Genomic DNA, 22,263 nt, shown 5'->3' with positions numbered 1-22,263 from the left:
CACCTTTGGCCTTTTTTTCCTGTTTTTATGGAATATTGTACTGCATCCATAATACAAAAAGCTGTGATCATTTTTTGGTCACTGATAACAAGGTAAGATGTATCGACCCATTCCTAGTAGAAGTGCATGCGTGTGTAAGAAGTCTTTGCGTACGCTGTGTTTGGAGCCTGTTGTATGGGTCAGAGTGAAGCACCCCAGGGCTGCTAAACTACAAAGCTTCCTTCTTCCCCAAACTCTGCCTCAGTCACAACACACAGCACAAGTAAGGTCCCAACAGTCATAATGCACAGTTCACTGGCCTTAGAACTTATCACACAGTGCTCACCTACCCAGCTGAGATGGAATTCCCTCTGTAGAGTTACCAGACATATTGCATTTTCCAAGACAGTCCTGTATTTGCCTGGACATTTCATGATTCAGCTTAATTCAAACTTTTCAGAAGATTTTTTCTTGTATTCCAGACGGAACTCATTTTTTTTGCGTGTTCTATATTGTACAGAATATGCATTGCGCACACATGCTGTATACACTGTTTGATTCAGACATGTAAATTTACACATGAATGAATTATATAACCACTATTTTGTCTATAAGTATTACTTTTGTCAGAATGTTTATGTGAAAATGATGGACACATTTGAATCATATTCAAAACAACTTTTATTTCAGTGCATGTAATTACCATTCATTTCAACTCTTTGTAATATGGGTAATTTTAGGTAATTGGCTTGATGAAATGTAGCTAATCCTAGGCCTATATCCTGAACAGATCATGAGCAAGTATGAAGCTGCTAAACTTGCAAAGCATTTTAGGATAAAATTATAGCCTAAAAGGAAAGAGTTTATCTATTTTTTATGTTTTTAAACTTGCATCATCTGCTAGACATTGTTTCTGTTGTGTCACAGCGGTAGCCTGTGGTAAAGAATTGCTGGGTATTGTGTTCCCTGTGTTAAAAAGATGTCAAAAAATATGCAGGTGAATAAGTGTAGTTATATTTATATGAACCCCACCATCCTCCTCATCCTTCTGTCCTATGCTGGACCAATCTTGGGGCATATCTAAAGCTAGTAGTTATTAATAAGTATTAATATCAGTAATAGTATCTGTAGTTATTGTCTAATACCTAGCTTGACTAATCAACATTTAATCACACTAAATCAGGTGATGAAGAAAACAATGTAATGAGTGGAACTGCATTGAAAAGAAAACCAAACCAAAATGTGTTCATCTAAAAATATCAATAACAATAACTGTCAAAGACTTTTAAAAGAAATACATTATTGTTACTTTTTACTGTGTTACTGTTTATTTGTATTTATTTTATATGTTTACAAGCAAAAATGCAAGATAGTTTAAAACTGTTAAAACTACTTTTGCACAGTACTGTATATTGAATGGAACAACTGTGTGTGTGTGTGTGTGTGTGTGTGTGTGTGTGTGTGTGTATGCATTCACAACTCAATGATTAAGCTATTCATTTGCATGAATGTGCCTAATCTGTGCTTCACATCTTGCTATGAGTGGAAATTACCGTTAAATATATAACTTCATTTCACATAACATAAACAAATATTACAAAGGAAGGGCAAAGATTATTAAGTATTAAAACTTTATTTCCTTTATTTGTGTAATGGAAAATGATAAAAACGTACAGTTCAGCAACATCGCCTTGGCTAAGATAAGTCAGTGTTGATTTTTTTGTTTGTTTGTTTTTTTGTGTTTTTGTTTGTTTTTTTTTCATTTCTTTCTTTTGATATTAATAATCAAATAATATTTATAATTATAACAATATACCCATATGGTTTTGAGGAGAGCGGAAAAAAAGAAAGTGTGAAAATAAATTATCATAACAATTATAACAATAACGATAATAACAATCAAGCTTTATAAACATCTGTTTTGCTTGCTAGTCGTGTCCATAGAGTCTGTTCAGAGGACGTCATGTCCGTGGAGTGTGTATATCCCAGCATGTAGGCATAGAACAAGCAGTCCATCTATATTCTCTACCTCTCTTTCTCTCTCTCTATTCTCTGGTATAGAGTCCGAGAGCCAGGCCTTTGCAAACCGTGAGCCGTATCCGTTCAGTTTACCAGTGGCAGCGGCTGATGGCACCAGCGCACACACACACACACGCACACACTCTTACACAGTGACTCGGCTGTAACACACATCCTCTCTTTCGGGCAGTACCAAAGTGACTCAGTACAAAATAAAGAAAGGTTAAAAGCATCGGGAGTTTCCCCCTCAAAACATCACAATCTTGTTAAGTCTGTGTCCGTGAGAGGGGGGGTGGGGCTTTTAAACAAGCAAAATGTCCTCTTTACACTCCAGCCCCTCAGCTTTAGGGGAAAAACAGCACAAACATTGTCTCTTTATGGTCATTTGTGTGGAAACATAGCCACGCCTTCTTATGCAGCGGCCAACCAGGATTTTTTCTCCATGTCCTGTAGAGGTACTTGTGAAGACCAGGGAGTGGTCACCAACCCTCCTCCTAGACATCAGTTTTCCTACAGGATACACCTCCAACCCAAATCTCACACCCCAATCCAGATAACCAGGGACTTCTGAAGATATTTGCTGTGTTTGAAAATGCACCCCTAATCACTATTCTTTATGTTGGAAAACCAGGGAAACTTTATAAAACACTATTGCACAGAACAGAATTCATGATTCTGATAAATATGCACAGTTTCGTACACTAACATTACGCAGGTTAGATCATTATCCTATGAAATTAGACACATTCCGTCGCATTCGACATACCGTGTTATAAGTATTCTGTGCTCTGTAGGGTACATTGTTGGTACACTACCTGTAGCGGTACGTTGTGAGACTGTAAGAGTGCAGTGGATGTTTCCCACTATGTTTTTCACTACACTGGATATTTTCCAGTACCCTAACTATTGTGGTACATTGTGGGATTGTTAGAGTGCACTAGATGTTTCCCACCCTATTTTTGGATATCCCTACAAAAATTGATCCCAGAATATATCCCTATATAGAGTATATTTTTTAACATAGCTACTCATTAGCTGGACCAAATGTGCTGGATTGGGCTTGGAACTAAACCCTGTAGCAAGTTAGATTTCCAGGAGTTGTGTTGTGACCACTGCAGTAGGTGAGGAGGAAAGGTGTAGAGGCATTTGTGATGGGGCAACTCGGGATGCACCCTCAGTGAGGCTCGGCCCAGGCAGGCGAGCGGCCAGTGTGGTGGTGGCTGAAGCTGGGGTGGATGGGAGTGGGTGTGGGCAGCATGTGGCCAGAGTGGCTGAAAGGTGGCAGGTGGCCCATGTGGGTCATGTGGCCTGCCATGGCCCCGGCAGCCGAGAAGGGTGATGTTTTGTCGTGCATGCTCTTGGACAGCTCCTCAAAGCCATCGCCCACCCGCTTGCTGCGCTTGGACTTGCTGGACATCTTGCGGTTGCGCGTCTGGATGCCCTCTTTCTTCATGGTCAGCGGTCTGTTGACCTACAAAGAGAGAGCAAGAACAAGGTTACACCGCATTTCTTTCTCTGCCTGGAGGAGGATTCAACACATTTTCACCTCAAGTTTAAGAGGTGACCATCTATGCATGACTTTTTATTAACAAGCAAAAAATAATAGGGAAAAAAATAGCAACTTTAATTGTTGCTTTCATTTAGTTATGTAATTTTAGATTTTTTTCAATTACAAAACTAACTGTTTAATTTGTGTGTCGTGATGCTCATGTTTTTTAAAGGGTGCATTTCGATCATGAATTTAATTATTAAGCAGAACAACCGTCCAGCCATGACCAGGCCTGCTGGGAAAAAAACGGCCTCCCACTTTTCTTTTGGGTGGCCACTTTGTTGCGGTTCGTCTCGCTTGTCCCATTAAGGGCGAGCAATGATTTATTCTCGGGATAAAGTGGCTAATGTGAGCCAAGCCAAAGAGAGAAAGGCGCTGAGTGGCAGGTCTGTCCTTGGGGGCTCTCCTGGGGGTAACGCCCCCACCCACCCAGACAAAGCTGGACCCGTCAAAAAGCGGAGAACGAGAAACGGTCAGGCTGACAGGCGCAGGCGCCCATTTCTACACCCCCAAAAACTCACCCCCCAGCCAAACCAGTGCCCCCTAAGAGGGTATGAAAGTGTCCGCTGGGGCTTCACTTACGTTGTGCAGTTTGTAGTAGAGGCCGCAGGCATTGCACACCGGGTCTCCGTTGCCGTTGCGCCTCCACAGTGTGGTGGTGGTGGTTTGACAGTTCGCGCAGCAGGTGCCCGCGCGCCGCGCCGCAGACTACAAGAGAAGAGACAGGAGACATGTTAAAGGGTCACTTTAAATACTGAGACACTTTAAATACTGAGATATAAGAGATGTTAGGGGGACAAAAAAAGACATTATTCTCCATAAAGCTGATACACGCACCGTTTTCTTTTTGCTCGGCATTTTGAACCAACACGAGCAACAAGTTACTTCAGTGGTGTTTAAAAAGAGCTTGTAATCCTGATGTTCAGCATTTCTAAACAATACGAAAACCATGATGGGATGTATGTGTTTTATTATTTATGTTTAACACCGTTTCGCTTTTTAATAACAATATCAATAATTTTGTTTTGAAAACAGGAAAACACGTGGATGAGAAGTTTATGAAAATAATTAAACGGTTAATATTTTTTTTAATTAAAATATTTTAAATTATTTTTATACAGACACAATTTGAACACACACACATATACATATATATATATATATATATATATATATATATATATATATATATATATATATATATGTATATTTGTAAGATAATCTTTTTTATAAATAATTTTATGTTTTACAAATTTACACGCTATTTCGTGAAACATACGGAGCCTATAAGAACAAAGAATAAACAAATCCATATTTGTTACAGTTTATTATAAACCACTGTTATTTCGCCTTTTTTTGTGGGAGAAAATATATTCCTCGACGACACGGTCTATGAAATATTCATTACAATATTACTGCTTATAGTATATGACCCTAATATCTGTATCGAGTTCAGACCTGCTCCGTTTGTTTCAGACTGTTTTATTCTGATGTCTAACGCCATCTCCATAAGCCGCTCCAGTCGCAGGCCTCCTGCACTCAGGGCTAAATGCTTCAGCCATGATAAAGATCTGCTGGAGGAGCTGGGGGTGACGAATATTATGGCTGTGCGTGGCTGTGTGTACTCCACAGCACACAGCATTTCCAAACCATCCCACCATCCCCAGATCAGATGAAAGAGAGCGCCGGCTTTAAACACATGAAGTCGCTTCCAGGGAGTCGCCTCGATCGGCCTAACTGAATCTATTCTGTGCATTTAGACGAGCTTAATTCAATTTTCCAATTTGTGCCGTGATTAAGGGGGTGGGTGGGGGGCGCTGCGCCTGCTCAAACGAGCTGCTTCTCTGCTTTGCTAAAGGTTGCAGTGCTGTTGGAGTGGAGGAGCCCTGAGTTTGTCCTGTTGGGGTGATGCTGAGAGTGTGTGTGTGTATAGGGGAGGTGGGGGGAGCTGGGAGTCGGGGGGTAGGGGAGGGAGGGAGGGAGGAAGGGGGGTCTGTGTCCATTACACATCAATTTTTCACACATAATAAGAAACATTTATAAGCGTACAATGCAATTCCCCCCGCAGCCACGAGCCTTTCGTGTCTTCTGTTCGTTTACGGTTTACATAAGCACCCCTAATGCGGAATGAGGGGCTTTGAACAACGGCAAAAAAGGAAGAAAAGGAGGAGGAAAAAATGACCTACGTCTAAAAACAGACAGAGAAAAGAGGAAATTGTTAAATCAAATCAATAAGTAAATAAATAATAATAAAAAATAAAAATAAAGGGGCTACAAAAAATTGAAAAAGGAATAATACTACTTCTACAATAATAATAAAAACAAAAACCTGCACTTTGTTAAATATAAACCTAAATATAATAACAGCAGCAGCAGCAGTAATAATAATAATAATAATAATAATATATGAAAATAATAATTAAAAATAATTTTAAGTGTTGATTACATTAATAAAGACCCCCAAACTCTACTGGCCTTCGTTAAATTAATATTTTTATAAGTGTAGACGACAACAAAAACACTCGCATTCCGACGCTGAAGCTCAGTGCCAACCGAGCGCGGACAAACAAGAGCGCGAGCGCATAAATCCATTTATTTTCCAAAATGCCCCGCACCGTCCCCGCCCCTCACACACACTCACACACACGTACACACACACAGCTTGGTCCTGCTGCCGCTGCCGTGTGTGTGTGTGTGTGTTGTGCTAATCGCTTTGCAGTAAAGGCGTGTGTGTGAGACGCGCTCCTGCCGGGGCCCAGAGAGAATGCAGTGGGGTTTGTTGGAGACGGAAGCACCCGGGGAGCCTGGCTTCCTTATCGGGCGCGGGCAGATATCCGGATAGGAAACAACTGGACGGCCTTTGAACGCGGAGCTCTGAAAACACTCGAGCCCAAAGCTGCGCCCTGCGCCGCATGGAAAAGCTTATGGAGTTCTCATCTGGAGAACACCACACAAAGCTCAGTCACAGGAGAGAAAGCTCCCTAACTGCCTCGCTTTTAATAATAATAATAATAATAATAATAATAATAATAGCGTTAGCTATACATGCAGACACAATTATAGTTATTTTTGGTGTAAACATGAAGATTCCTTTTTAAGTGTAGCCTGTAATTTTGGCCTTTGAAAGCTCACAGAGATTCCTCCCTCTCTGGCAATACACAGTAAGATGAGAGCAGATTCATTCAGAGGCAGAGAGCTCATAATATGAAGAGTCTCTGTCCTATAGAGAATATCTGTCCTATAGAGAATCTCTGTCCTATAAAGAATCTCTGTCCTATAAAGCATCTCCATCTCCTATAGAGAATCGGTCATACAGACAATATCTGTCATAGAGAATCTCTGTCCTATAGACAATAATTGCCATATAGAGAATCTCTGTCCTCCATCTCCTATGGAGAATCTCTGCCCCATAAATAATTTTGTCCTATACAGAATATCTGTTATATAGAGAATCTCTGTCCTATAGAGAATGTCTAATAGAGAATCCCCATCCTTTAGAGAATTTCTGTCCTATAAAGAATATCCATCCTGTAGAGAATATCTGTCATATAGACAATCTTCTTCCTATGGAGAATCTCTGTCCCATTCAGAATCTTGTCCTATAAAGAATACTTGTCATATAGAGAATCTCTGTCCTCTAGAGAATGCCCAATAAAGATTCTCCGTCCTATAGAGAATATCTGCCATATAGAGAATCTCAGTCCCATAGAGAATCTCCATCCTGTAGACGGTCTCAGTCCTAGTCCTTGTCCTATAGACAGTCTTTGCCATATAGTAAGTCTTTGTCTCACAGAGTCACTATAGAGAATCTCTGTCCTATAGTCACTGTCCATCCAATATAAAGTCTCTGTACAAGAGAGTCTATGTCCTGTAGTGAGTCTCTGTCCTACACAGTCACTAGTTAAGGAGCATCTATGTCCTATAGACTCTCTATCCTATAGTGACACTCTGTCCTATAGCATCACCAGTTAAGAGAGTACCTGTCCTGTAGAGAGTGTCTGTCCTATAGACAGTCTCGGTACAACAGATTGAATAAAAGGAGTGGCCCTTTGAGCCAGTACAGGCTAAAACAAGTAAATGAGGGGTAAGTTGAAAAAGAAAAATGAAATTTATGTTGTCTAATAATCATTTTAATTTTTGGATGACCTATTTTTTCAGTGTTATTTATGATTATGATATACATGTAATGCTTAAGCTGCCCTGCAAGTAACTTTAAAATCCAAATCTCTCCCTTGGGTTACTCCTGCATAGGATGTCATTATTATAAGGACACAAATTAACTAAAGGCTTATTATTTTCAGATGGTTTGGTGATCATGACTTTCCAGGTACTTTATAAACTTGCTATTATTTCATTTCTGAAAACTAAAAACATAGATAAAAGTGTGAGCAAGATACCACTGCATTTGCATGGAATGACCAAAGACCTGACGATGATGTAATTCATTTTCATTTGCTTTATTTCTAGCACTGTAATTATAAACTACTGCATATTGTCTTATTAATAGGCCACGGGTTCCTTTAGCTAAACTTAGAAAACCCTAAATCGAATCGTCCTAAAATACTGCCTGAATGCGAGGAAGTTTTTTGACATGTTTGTCAAAGACAATGCCATGGTGCGTAACAGCTAACTGGAGAACTGTGGCTCTCCCAGAGATCAACCTAACGTAGGACAAGTCTTGTGGATACCAGTGCATGGCTCAGTCTGTGCGGTTGTCCAGTCAATGTGCCGTGGTGCTAATTAAGCCAGCGTGGGCATTGGTATCAGTGACAGTATCAGGACTAGTAGCAATAATGATAGCAGTAACAATAGCAATAGTAGCAGGATTGTAACAGGCAGTGTAGGGGATCACCGGGGGGTGAGAGCGACAAACAATTCCAGGAAGATCATAGGGAAAATATAACTTTCCTGGAATTGTGCTTATTCTCTCTGCTCCGAGCTTCTATTTAGCCCTCTTTCTCACGTGTGTGTGTGTATGTGTGTGTGCGTATGACAGAGGTTAAGGGTCAAATGAGCTACTCACCAGTCTGCGTTTGGGCTTGATGAGTGGCCGGTTCTGACCATTCATCTTGTGGTACAGGCCGCAGGCATTGCAGAGGTAGTGGCCCGTTCCGTCTCTCCTCCAGAGAGGGGTGGAGGTAGCGCCGCAGTTCACACACTCACGCCCCTCTGTGTAGAATTCAGGTGGGGAAAAAACAGAGAGAAATTTTATATAATTAAGAAGTTCCATCATCTTCCATCAGTAAAGTAAAATCATACAGATGATTCAATGGTGGCCTCAAGATATAGTGGACCCAGTTGTTTTTACTGTAGTGGAGCAATCTGGTCAGGCAAACTGTCCAAGCTAATTAGGAGATATGTAACCTTACCACTCCCATTGACAACGCATTAAGATATTCCTCATGATATAAAATATCTCTCTCTAAGAATGACCAGAACAATAGACATCCGTGCTTGGCTGACCCCAGGTTTGTCACTTGCCCCCAGTCGGATCGGCATGGACACGGACACCTCCGTGTAAAATAATCCACCAAAGCATGGCAGAGAAGCAACAAGCGTGTGTCCAAAACCCAAGAAGCTCATTTAGAAACAGCATTGCATAATTTAACACCAACATCATAGACACAGTGTAGCTCACAATGCACGTAATGTGTCATATATTTAGACTCAGCCTGTTCAGTATATGTCTATGAGCTGCCCACATTTGGCTTACAATCTTGAACGTTAAGCTCTGGCTAAGTCCTGTTTTCCAGTGTGCTTCAAAGTAACTACATGCCTTTATTTGTGTTCTTTTATGTGCTTAGATTCGATGTCTATTTTGGTTTCCATACCCCCCCTCATACTCATTCGGGTTTGCCAACATTAGAATCAAGAATGAGTGAATCCTATAATATCTTCACTCATTCAATAAAGTCCTGAACCTGCCGGAAAAGACGTGTTTGGCTCAATTTATACCCTCAGTCTCTCCCCAGAGCATCTCCCTATTATTCCCATTCTAATGTGAGGGACTACCTGTCCCACCCAGGCCAGAGAAAGGAATCCGCCCTGGACAATGGAGGCGCTCCTTTTGAAGTGCATGATGTTTAGTAATTCGGCCACGCCGCCTCCCTTTTTCTCTGTGTCACCATTCCAGCGAAGCCACAGAAAGAGGTATCGACATGTTTCAGCTGCACTGTGGTTCTGGGAGTGGCTATGAGGTGCTAAAGCCACAGTGCCATAGGTTTGGAACCTGCGCCTCAGGCCACGGCAGAGGAGAAGGTTGTCCAAAGACGTCCGAACGGAAAGCCGCATTACGCTGACCCCCTGACACAGCTTTGGTTTGGTTTCACAGAGGTGTGCAGAGTCACCAGTATTGAATTCATTGTTACAGCAACCTTTTGCACCAAGCAGCACTCAACAAGACACTGCTGAACCCAGCAGAGGTTCATTCTGCATTGGTGAACGTAATAGATCTGCAACCATCTTTTATGTTCAAAGATTTCATAGCAGTGCTATCACATATAGCATAAAAGACAATGCAGGAATGTAAGAGATTTCCTCCCTTAATCTCTGAACTCTTTGTAGGTTCCCTTTCTGTTTTTGCATGTTTGCGAATGTTGTTTTCTGGACCTAATTCTGCATTCAATCCTAGCTGAACGCAGGGTGCTCTTGCCAAGAGGTAAAGAGATTATAGGATTGTCAGCATTTAATGATGATTACATATGTTTCTTTGTAAGGAAGACAGGCTCCTGTGCTGCTTGCAATGGTGTGATCGCCAGCAGCACACAAAGCCTGAAACTGAGCTTCTCCTTCTACACCACACATGGTCAGATTAGGCCTTTCAACAGAACGTATTCGAAAGTAAGACTTTGCACCGATCACCATTATGACCATCACGCTCTTCTTAATACTGCTGCTTCCACTTCTACTGCTATCATTACTGTTGGCCCATGATTAACAAGATAATAGTGACAACAATGACACCTACAAACACAACAACAGCAACAACTTCAATAATAATAATAATATTAATGATAATAATAGTGCTATTACAACTACTATTAACAACAAAATAATATTAACAATGCCATCCCTCCACTATAATAATGTATTAATAATTGTCCTATAATAATATTGCTACTATTGCTAATAATTATACTAAAAAATACCACTATTGCTAATCACAAATAGGTATAAACTTTAGTCTTTGAGTCACTACGTCCTTTCAAGCGCGTGAGCATGAGGTTGCTATGGCCCGGGACGGCGTGTCCCTGTGGAGCTTTGTTAGTGTAGGGGGGTGAGGGGTGGGGGGGCAGTAGGGTGTGATTTGGTGTACAGGATATGGCAGGAGCCAGTGCGTCGTGACTCCTGCAGGATTTAAAACGCATTGGAGCCCCACTGCAGACGAAAACAAGCGTGCAAAACGAAACCTAGAGTGCAAAGAGCGTTACGCCTATAAATCATCATCAGAAATGACAGACTTCACCAGGAATCCACTGTGGATTGATTTCTGTTAAGCTTTGAATTTGAATCCCAATATTAAAATCATCTGGTTTACAAATTCACGCTGTAAAACTGTATCATTTGGCCTATTTTATTTCCTATTCACGCTCAACAGTAATAGTTTGGGCCTATATATTTGACAAATGATTAGCCTGTGTAAACATATCTGACACATCATTATTGACCCCGATTGCTCTTTTTATGTTTGTTAAGCCGCGTTTTAAGTGTCTCTTCTTATCTCTTATCAGTCAGTGGCCTTTTTAGGAGGGACTCGTTTTAATGGGACAACCAGAAGAACCATTCAGGCTTGGGACAGAGAAGAGCAGCGCCTCAGGGAGAAACTAAAAAAAAAAATTTTCTCAAGCTTATTTAACACAAAATAACAATGGGAAGCATACTGGCGTCATATAGCGTGGTTACTTGAGAAAAGCCTTTCTGGACAAAAATGGAAAACAAATTGTCGTAAATTTTTCTCGTTTGCAAGCTGATCACGTGATGTCAGACAAGTACAATTCCTGAAAGAAACTTTTGCTCCAATATATGCTCCACCAATAACCATCCTCCAATAATCAGATCAATTTTAATGAGTTGGAATGCTAAATATAGTTAGAACATCCAGGCCTACTTCAGTAATTAATATGGAGGTTAGAAAAAAATCTGGAAAATACAAAGTTCCAACCAACGTTTTATACTGGACCAAAATTTCCCACTCTCTAGCCATGCATATTAAATATTACATAAAAGTCATTATATGAGTACATTGCTGGTCCAACACCTCTCTCGTGAATTCAATCATTTATTAACATAAGGAGCTTTCATCAGTAAGATCTTGTGAGCCTCACCTGAGCTCGAGCGGGTCTTGCTTTTGCATTTGGGCGTGAAGCTGGACGTGGAGCCCCCGAGCAGGCTGCCCGGGTGGAAGAGGCTGGCGCCGTAGTCGTGTGGTGCGGGCAGGGAGTACGCGGGGTAGGTGGGGATGGGGTGGTGGGCGGAGGGCGCTGGGGCGCCCATGGCCAGGCTGCTGCGCAGGGGACTGCAGCCCTCCATCTTCATACCGTCGGCCAGCGCCACCTGGTACTTGACGGCCTCCTTCTCGTCCATCCTGGTGGCGGAGGCCGTTGGCGACGAGGGCCCCGGGTCAGGGGACGCGTCTTTGGGCGGGGTGGGTGGGAAGTTGTAGAGCGGGTGCGGGCTCGCGTGGCTCGATGGCGCGGGCGCAGGGACCGGGACTGGGGCCGAGCTGGAGACGGAACCCGAGCTGGAGCCTGAGCCTCCGCCGCCGCTGCTGCTGCACGGGTAGCCCGCGCTGGCCGCGTGCAGACCGGCTTTGGCGAACGGGCTGACCGCCCAGGCGTTGTGGTGGTGCGCTGCAGAAAGCGCCGCCTTGCCGCTGTCCAGCCACGACAGACCGGGGCTGTGGATGAGGTGCGGCCGGCACACCGGACTGCCCGCGAGACGAGCTGTTTGAGGGGCGGGGGAGGTGGTGGTGAGCAGGACACGAGCGGTTAATACATAATCAACACAACTCAATTGTTAAAACAAACTACAAAACCAGGTTTTCAGACTGTATAACTCAATGTTAATAAATGTAAATAAAGGCAAATATAATTTTTAGAGATTAGTATCCAAACAGGACGTTGCTTAAAAGAATGGGCATTCATACATTTCAGACAAGAAACACTAGAAAGCAAAGATTAGATTAAAAAATCGACCTGAAACACTAGAAAGAATAGCCTACATTTCAAACAGGACTACGTTTGACTAGAATTAAATACATTCAGCACTAGAAATGAACAGATTTCAGAATAGAAAGAATAGAAAAGATTTGCGATTAGATACATTTCAAATTATAAAGATTAGACAGAAAAGACGTTACATAACAGACAACAACCTCCAGATTTCAGATGAATAAATTGATCGGAAGTTAGAAACGACGGACATTTTGACAAGAACTGGACATTCACCGATAATCTATAAAGATCTTCTAATCCGACTTCGCTTGCGTTCCTACCTGTTGATTCACTCCCAGAACAAAACACGCTCGACATTGAATTCAAACCCAAACCATGTGTTTTTTTTCCCACTTATGGAGCTTTTTATAGGTTTCTAACAGATTAAAGCAGTTCAGCCTAAAATCCTGCCAAACGTCCAGCCAACGCCTTCATATCTCTTCTTTTCGACGCAGTTCTTTCCAAAAAGGCTTCAAGAGCTCCACACCGGCCTTAGAGGTACAGCCGGCATTAGAAACGATCCGTCACGATTTAGAGACAAAGAGCCGCATTATAAACGCTGCAGGACGCGGACTTGCGCTCTTCTTCATTTACTTGATGAACTAAGAGCGCTTATCAGTGATTTTTTCGTTTGGATTTGGTATCCGGGAAGTGCCTTGCTCTCTCTCTCTCTCTCTCTCTCTCTCTCTCTCTTTCTCCCTGCCCCAAACTGAGGGGGAACAAGTGACATGAACTTCCCTTTCCTCTCCGTCCCATTTGCTGGACAGTTTTTTTTTCTTACTCTCTTTCTCTTCTTATCTTTACATTTCAACACGTTTTAAGCGGAGGCGACAGGTAACACCCCCGGCGATATTTTATAAACCCAGTATGGTAAAGCTGACCATTTCACAGGGCATGTGGCAGCTGTGAGTGTGTAAGATTTCCTTCTCTGTAAAATATTTAATTTAAAAATGTTTTCCTTAAAAATGTAAAAATAATTGAAACCCGAACTGAAGGCCTAAATTACATCACTACTGACATCACTAAATTACATCACTACATTTTTATTACGCGGATATCTGGACACACTGGCCATGCTGACCAACGAAGAGAAGCTAAGAACAGTTGCGTTTTAAAGCGAATGCATTTGTTTTTTATGCTGCGTTTTTTTTTCGCCAATTTTTTACCAAAACGTTATTTTCTTAATCAATCTGAAATATCAGGCAACACATTTAGATTTTGGGACCCAAAGAATGCGCACATGTAGTGACCAGGGTTTGTTTGCACACCCTCCCCTTGCTTTCTGAGCTTTTTCTTGGAGAGAGTGCATGCAAAAACAAACTCAGTCTCAGGGAAAAATATTGCTCTGCTCTGTTTGATCTTGGAAAAATAAAACGCAACACGTCTAATTTATTATTATTATTATTATTATTATTATTATTATTATTGCTGCTGTTGTTAGCTGTGAAAGATGCACATGCAGAATCGCTTTCTCACCGTGAGCTTGGCTGTAGGAGACTCTGGCTCTGGAATTGGGGTAGTACGGGTTGCCCTGCGAGTCCAAGTGGTTTAAAAACACGTCCACTTCGTCCGGAGGCAAGAGGGGCGCCATAGGCTCCATGTAGTTGTGCGCGAGGCCGTGATGGTGAGAGTCCGGGTGCTGACCGTTGAGCACGGCGTGATGATGCGCCATCCAACGGGACTGGTCAGCCACCTCCATGACTTGTGAGGAATTTATGAATAAATTAAAAATTTTAAAAAATTTAAACTTTTCTGGATTTTTGAGACCCAGCGAGAACTGAGATCATGTATAGTTCCCAAAAAAGTAGAGCAGGCCTGCTCTTGGTTAGACTAAAAAAAAGGGGAGGAAAAAAGGGATGCAGTGCTTGACAGTCTCCTTTTCACTTTCAGCAAAGTTTGAAGTTGAGCTGAAGTCCTTTTTGCTCTGCAGTTCACCTGCAAAACAAAAACACATCGCGCGTGAGCCCCTGCATACCCTTCACAACAGACTGAGCAAAAAAAATGACAATAAATAATAAACAATAATAAACAACAATAAACGACGGACCTCGGAAACCGACTCGTGTCAGCAGTGTTTCATATTAACGCTTTCCAGTTTAAAGCCGGACACTTTTTAAACCGTTTCGAAGCTGGTGGGCCACCGAGGTTTACAGCGAGACCCCAAAGAAACATCGCACTTACTGCATTCCGCTCCTCCCTTCTCCCGCCTTAGTCCGATTCAGAGAAAGTTAATCCTGTTGTCATTTTTGCAGACGCAGCTCAGGAGCTTCTGCGGTGCCGCGGACTTTTTAAAACGAGCGAGTCTTGAGCGTTTTTTTTTCTGCTTGCCGTGTCGAGCGCTGCGTGTTTAATGAGCTGCGCCTCTCTGCTCCGTCTGAACTGGCGCCAGTGCATTCCATATGACGCGGACGAGTGGGCGGAGCGACAGGCTGGCAGTGACGCGGTGTTGTTTTTTTTTTTTATAGTTTCTTTTCCCACCCGTTTTCCGCCCTCCGCACTCAGAACGCAGAGCCCAAAGCCACGCCCTTCGTGCGCCGGGATTGGCTTGTGAGCAGCCACAGCGGCCTGCGATAACCAATACCAGCGCGAGTGAACGGGGCTTGTATGAATACGGGTGCAGGATTAAACAAAAAATTGCTCGAGCGAAATAAATAACAGCGCTGCTAGTGACCTCCTCTGCGTGAACCAATGGCAGGCCGCGCTTGTCGCCATTGGCTCGGGTCGAGAGAGAGACAGATAGAAAATGAGAGAAAGAGAGAAAGAAAGAGAGAGATACATCAATCAGCGGGGGCAGTTTTATTGAGATCTTCTACCTTTCTTACAGCCTCGCGCTCCGCGTTGATAACGTCTTTTTCTTTTCTTTTCTTTTCTCTCTCTCTCTCTCTCTTTCTCTCTTTCTCTCTCTCTCTCTCTCGCTCTCTCTCTCTCTCTCTCTCTCTCTCTCTCTCTCTCTCTTTAAAGCGTGTGAGTTTGTAGCCTCTGTAGCCCACATTACTGGTTTCCATCGTATTTTGTGAACCTAAATTATCCAGTGCTAATGGATCAGTCTTCTTGATTTATGACACGGAGATTATTAGCCGTGAAATAAAGACACGTATGATCTGGGAATATTGAGTATTGTGAGCCAATGGGAGGTAACAGGGGACACTTTTAGAAACCCCTGTTTAGGTTATTCCAATTTTAACTCACGTTTAGGCCCAACTGTACACTTTTAAAACAAGCAAAGGATTATAAACGGATTAAATGATGGAACTTTTTCAGTAATTGAAATGACTTTATCATTTACGGCTTATCACATGCATGTATACATATATACACACACTTATATATGGGTCAGTGTTTCATTTCTATATTTGTTGCACCATATATTTATATATGATATATGATTTATATCATGTATAAATATATATAGATTTATATATTTATATATGGTCTCACATATATGTAAATAACACAGCCTGTCTCGCGATCATTATGTGCTTAAAACAACAAACTTTCAACTGTTGATTTTCACACGCGGCCGTAACGCAAACAAACCCCAAACCCACAGCCTCCCCAGCTCGTGCATTAAGTGGGGAGGAGCGGCGCTTTATGGTCTTTATGGTGTGTGAAGCAGGGGGCCGGTGTGGCGCGCGCCTAATTGTTTTTAATTAGCAGTCACGACACTCCTCTTGTGAAAACATTGGGGCTTTTTGCGGGCGATCTCGAGCGATCAAACGGTCCTTTACATATTAATGGGCGGTGTGTGTGCGTCTCTCTCTCGGTGGTGCCGACAGGTCGCAGGGGTTTGGCCGAGCGCAGCCAAAGCGCGGACCATTAGCGAGGCTTCGTTACGTCTCGCTCAGTTATCTCTCTCGCGCTGAAACACGCGGGGTACGAAGACAGAGAGTCGCCAATTAGGTTGATAAGTACAGAGATAAAAAGCTGAGAGCAGCTCGAGCTCAGAGCCGGTGAGCGCGGGCTTTAATAAGCTGCTACTGCTCTCTACCTTTATACAGAGCAGGTTATGGAGTTTAGCAGGAATAGGTCTAGAAGGGAAACGTTCCCCAACTGAGTGCCGGGAGACTTTTATCTATCTATCTATCTATCTATCTATCTATCTATCTATCTATCTGTCTATCTGTCTATCTATCTGTCTATATATCTATCTGTTTGTCTATCTGCCTGTCTATCTGCCTGTCTGTGTTTATCTATCTATCTATTTATTTATCTATGTATTTATTTATTTATTTATTTATCTATCTATCTATCTATCTATCTATCTATATATGGTTGGCTATTTATTTATTTATTTATTTTCTTTGTTTTGTTTATTTATTTACTTTGGCAAATGTATTTATTTAGTTTAGTTTTATCCCTCTTTCAAGCGCTTTTTAAAATATTCTACATTAAAAGTCCTGCTTGGGCCTCTAAATACTGTCAGTCACGCCTGTTTCGTGGAGCATTAAGGCCGTTTTCTTAGTCGCATTCACACGTTTATTTAAGCAGTTCACTGTTTGTGTTGTCTTTTCCTTTCTCCGTGCCCTCTGCACGTCTCAGTGCTGAGTTAGAGCTGCTCACCTGTCCTCAGGTAAGCCCTGCAGGCCAGCAGCGCCGCTCCTCGAGTGCAGCTTCACACCTCCCACAGCCCCGCGGGCTCTGACACCGTGTACCAGCGATTTGTGTTGATTAATTATTCATTTCAGTCCACCGCCGCGGTGCTGCTGAGCTCAGCTTAGAGGAGCCCTTTAGCTGACTTTCCAGGCTCGAGGAACGCAATTAGCATGTAAACGGTCCCGCCTGAATATATGTGTTTAAAAAAATCCAGCAGCATTGACTCGCTCAGCTTTAGCGTTTGCTTTATTAATTAGTCATATTTCTGAGCTTGCGAGATATTTAACCTGCACGCGCGCTATTGCTTCACCTCTGTCATCTCGTATCTCAACCTGTGGCTCTTGTTAATTGTTTTCAGTGTGTCGTCTAAGAGGCACCGTGTCGCAACCCAAATAAATAAATAAATGAATAAATAAATAAATAAATAAGCAAATAAATAAATATTTTTTTAAATACAGTAATTGACAGGCAATAAGCGGCGCGAGCTCCCAGCCCAGACCAGCCGCCTCGCTGACGCCGCCGCTTGACGTCACTGAACGAGAGCAAAGGAAGAGAAAAAAGAAATGCAGGGGAGGAGGGAGGGGGTTTGAAAGGTATGCGAGAGACTTTGGGTGCATAAGGGCAGAACAGAATGCATTCACCTTCTCAGCTGGTTATTTGACATATTAACTTGTAGCTACTGTTATTTATTTATTATTATCATTTTTTTTTTCAAATGTGTTTGTGGGCCTAAAGAGCTTTGCAGTCAATATTAAACAGTATGCTGTTTCAATGAACGGAACTAACATAACAGGTCCATATTGGCTTCATTGCGGTGAACCATATGCACTTTCTGTCCCTAAAACCCACCAACGCTAGAAATCATAATAGTCTACTTTATAATGAAATTTTAAATAAATATTTTAACTAAAAAATCAGAAAAGACATGCATTTAAATAGTAAATTTCTAGCAAATATTACTGAGAAATGTCTTTATAATTGATGTACTACTCCACTTGAGAATAAACAGTTTACTTAAATTCTATTGATAGACTTACCTTCAAATTAATTTATTAATTTGCTTAGAAAAGTGAGGCAATCCGTCTTCTAACTTTCCTCTGTAAACTCAGTGTTTAATGAATTAGATTGTGTTGTTTAGTAAGCTGCATGGCTTCACTGGGTCATCATTTGTCCAGACTCTATGCCAGACTATATGCAGCCAGAGGCCTCCAAAGATAACAGCTTATATTGGTGAACAAGTTATGAATCAAGTTTAGGACTAAGTAAGGCCAAAGCCACTTCAGTCCATTGTTCTAAAGCAGACCCTTTGCCCACTTTCTTTGAGAGCAGTGAGTGTGTTCTTTAAACCAGGTGTTAGTTCCCAACAGTGGCAAAAATAATGACCATTAGTCTGCAATAATTGACTTATCATAGCTCAATGACAACAATAACTAACAGGTTAATGACAACTTTGTTTGGAGGCTGTTAATGTGGCAGCCCTGAATGGTTGTAGGTTTGAAGGCCTATGGGTTCTCCTCCTAAGTTGAACTGGTCAGCATGTCCACAACAAGCAGTGTTGCTAATGGCCCTCTTTAGTCTGATACAGCTTTCCCAGCAGGCCTCTTTGAAGCAGACCAGTGCTAAATGCCTGTGGTAATCAAGCAGGTAGCAATGCTGGAACCAAGTTCTTGTGGGGTACTACCAAGAGTACTACCACACCATTGAGGGCTCTAAAACAAGCTGGCTTGATGATAATAATAATAATAATAATAATAATAATACATTTTTAAATAAGCCAATATAAAAATACCCACCATAAATAAAAAAACTGACAGTCCAATGCAGTTTGCTTGTTTACTCGCTATTGCTCCACCTATGTCCACCTAGGTAGTTGATCTTCCTATGTACAGTTTAAAAAATGTAAAAATAGAAAGGTGCTATAAACAGTTCTTTGGGGCCTACTTTAGTTCCCTCAAGAACTTTTCAATTCTTTCAAGAATATTTCTGTAAAAGAAGTGTAATGAACCTGCTTAATGAAATAATTAAGCAATGAAGTTCATGTATGTAATTATCATGTATGTAAAATTGCGTTAGTAGCGATATTAGGGGTCCAATCACGGGTCCAACTGCCCCGCCTACAACGCTGGTAGTAAGGCTACTGATCTCCCATATTTGCACGGTCGCGCTTCACCAGTTTCACCATCCTCTTACTCCAGAGGAACCAGCTCAGAATAATCGTGCCCCCTTATTGCTTAAATCAGTGGAAGATGGGGGGCAATCGTTCCTATAATTAACAGGTGCCCTCAAATAGGTTTTGCCTCCCTATGGGTCCAACTGGGCGGGTGGAGGTTGCCACAGACGGTTTTGTGAAGATAAGCAGACTTAGATGGGGGGGTGGGGGGTAAGGGGGCAATGACACAGAGCAGACTGAAGCAGCATTGTCCTTTACTCACGGGTAATTAGATCGTGACAGGGCACTGGGGGCCAGACCCAGCAAAGTCAACTAGAGCCTCTTCTCCCTCTCCTGGATAACATGCGTGTCTCTCGCTTTGTTTTTTTTTTCACCCCATGCACGTGCGCGGGTTCAGCCTCCAGTAATGGACACATGTGGTTAGCTCGACCGATTTCGGTTGCTGCATGTGTGTACGGCTTGAAAGCCACTTGAAAGTTTTCTTTGGAGTCAAAAGTGTGACTTTTTTATCAGCAGCAGCGGTCATAAATCTCCACGGTGATGACAGGACAAGCATGCACACCCCCTCTTCCTTTCTGTTTGACAGCACTTTGGGAAGCTCGTGCTGCTGCTCTAAATGGGTGCAGGTTAATGCCGGGACTGCTCTGGCATCCATACACAGCAGAAAAAATCCTACAGGGCTGGTCTGTGTCCAGCTGGACTTAAATATGAACACTGTGGGTGTTAATTCAGCCCTGGGGATTTTTGCCCATTCAAGCAATTCAGCAATTTCTTTTGGAGCGCAATACATGCAAGTTAATGTGATATTAATCCTAATAGGAAGGACTATACTGATAGGTTATATGCTCAGATATATTGAAATGCTACAATTAAAACCATTGGCCACAAAATCTGAAACGTTCGTTATTTACGTTTGCTCGTTTTTGTTATGAGAAAGCAGGAGTGCGTGTGTTTTTCCAGGATGTTTATATGCTTGTGTGTGTTTATTAACAGTGTTTGCCATTGGAAAGAAGAGCGCACCATGCCTACAGACTTGTAGTTCCCAAAAGAAGCTTTTACACGAGTAAAATAGTAACATTTCCAAATTATTTACCCTTTTAGAATAAAATTAGTTACACTATTGGCTTTGTTTACGTATTTTTTTCTGACACGTTAAATGGCATTTACAATTTTGCTTGACTGCCTATTTTGAGAAGGAATTACATTTTCGAAACATGCCATCATAGATTAACAGTGAATTAACAATATCTGTCATTAATCCAATATTTCTCAATAATTCACACTTCAGTCTTTTCCACACAATCCAATTTGAGAATTCGTGCCACAGCAAATAATAATAATTAGACAAAGGAAGAGCGATGAAAATGGCATAACAGCAAATCCATACATCAATATATTATTATTATTATTAATAATAATAATAATAATAACAATAATAATGATGCTATTATTATTATTATTATTATTATTATTATTATAAATGCAAACACGGTTTAAATGACCTAAGTAATCCACATAAAATTCGGTTTGCGCATGCACTGTGTAGGATGGCAGTAATATCAAAATGCTTCATTCACTGAAGCGCGCGCCTAATTAGGACAGACAGCACGAAAACATCCTCATTATCCCCAAACAGGCGCCGCTGCCAGACGCCCTGGAAAGCTGCTCTCTGCGTGTACGCGCATGAGTATGTGAGAGCGCGAGCGATCCCCTTCTTCTGCCCGTATGTAATACACACTCAGAAAGAGGCTCTTACCCGTGCGGTACGGTCCCGCGTGTTCTGTTCGAATTTGTCCGTCGCGTCCGTGTCCGGCTGGATGGGAGCGCGCGGGCAGGTCCGGCAGCCAAGGCAAGCACACAGCAAACTGACCACAGACTTGGATAGAGGGTGCTGTGGCCTCTTTAGCACACACCTCTCAGTCTCTCTCTCTCTCTCTCTCTCTCTCTCTCTCTCAGCCAATCCTTCTCTCCTGCCGCTCTCCAGCTCTATGGCACGTTCTTCGCAGCACCAAAGCCTTCGCTTTTTTTTGCCCGCAGTTGGCGCTGTAGCTGACCGCTGCTGGACACCGCCAACACTTTCGAGCTCATCCGCTGTGAGGGAGGCGTCGCTGGCACCGTCGCATTACATTACACCTCATCTGCGCGTTAGCTTTTCTGAATAAAATAATGAAGGGTCTCGCGCACCGCTAGTGGACGTCAATCACGTGACCCTTCCTTGCAGATGCATTTCGGCGTGTTTTGAATATGCATGCGCAGCTCTGCATTAGTCAGTCGCCCCTGAGCACTTAATGAATTCTGCCCCTCCTCCTGTTATTGTTATTATTATTTTTAACTCCCTCTCTCTCTTTCTCTCTCAGGAGCACGAGCGCAGGCTAACAGCAACTTTTAAAACATGCAAAGCCGCTGCAAATCTCCAGCACGAGACCATGGCCCGGCCAGGCTCGCGCTTATGCTTGTGCCGCGGCTGCAGGCGCGAGGCAGGCAGGTGCAGTTGGGGGGTAAGTGGAGGGGGGCGTTTTGGGATAAAGACAGAGAGAGAGAGGAAGAAGTGAACTCTGACAGCATTAATTCCGCTTAGAAATACGAGCAATAAAGCAGCTCGCGCTCCTGTTTTCTGCCCTGGGTTTGTGGCTGTCAGCGCGAGCCACAGAAACGGAGAGGTGAAGCGCTCCGGCCGCGGGATTTAACGATAAACATCAGAGCGCTTCTGCTTTCGGCCCGCGCGCAGCGCTGAGAGACGG

General features: G+C 42.5%; 1 protein-coding gene across 2 annotated transcripts; it reads right to left on the bottom strand.

Annotated features, from left to right (window-relative positions):
- Positions 1-1,603: 1,603 nt before the first annotated feature.
- gata2a (GATA binding protein 2a) lies at positions 1,604-21,468 on the bottom strand. Of its 2 annotated transcripts, none has more exons than XM_036559940.1 (6): positions 21,279-21,468; positions 14,236-14,694; positions 11,872-12,489; positions 8,571-8,716; positions 4,130-4,255; positions 1,604-3,469 (listed from the first exon to the last, which is right to left on the bottom strand). In XM_036559940.1, exons 2-6 carry the CDS (start codon positions 14,456-14,458, stop codon positions 3,173-3,175), a joined length of 1,410 nt encoding a protein of 469 aa, XP_036415833.1. In that variant the 5' UTR covers positions 14,459-14,694; positions 21,279-21,468; the 3' UTR covers positions 1,604-3,172. The 2 variants fall into 2 exon arrangements, with proteins under 2 accessions (XP_036415833.1, XP_036415831.1); XM_036559938.1 differs by lacking the exon at positions 21,279-21,468 and adding an exon at positions 14,941-15,114.
- Between the last annotated feature and the right edge of the window lie 795 nt (positions 21,469-22,263).

The sequence above is a fragment of the Colossoma macropomum genome, unplaced genomic scaffold, assembly GCF_904425465.1.
Source record: "Colossoma macropomum unplaced genomic scaffold, Colossoma_macropomum, whole genome shotgun sequence".
Classification (NCBI taxonomy): Eukaryota; Metazoa; Chordata; class Actinopteri; order Characiformes; family Serrasalmidae; genus Colossoma; species Colossoma macropomum.
The sequence above is the reverse complement of the archived record's forward strand: the minus strand, read 5'-3'. Positions and strand labels throughout refer to the sequence as shown.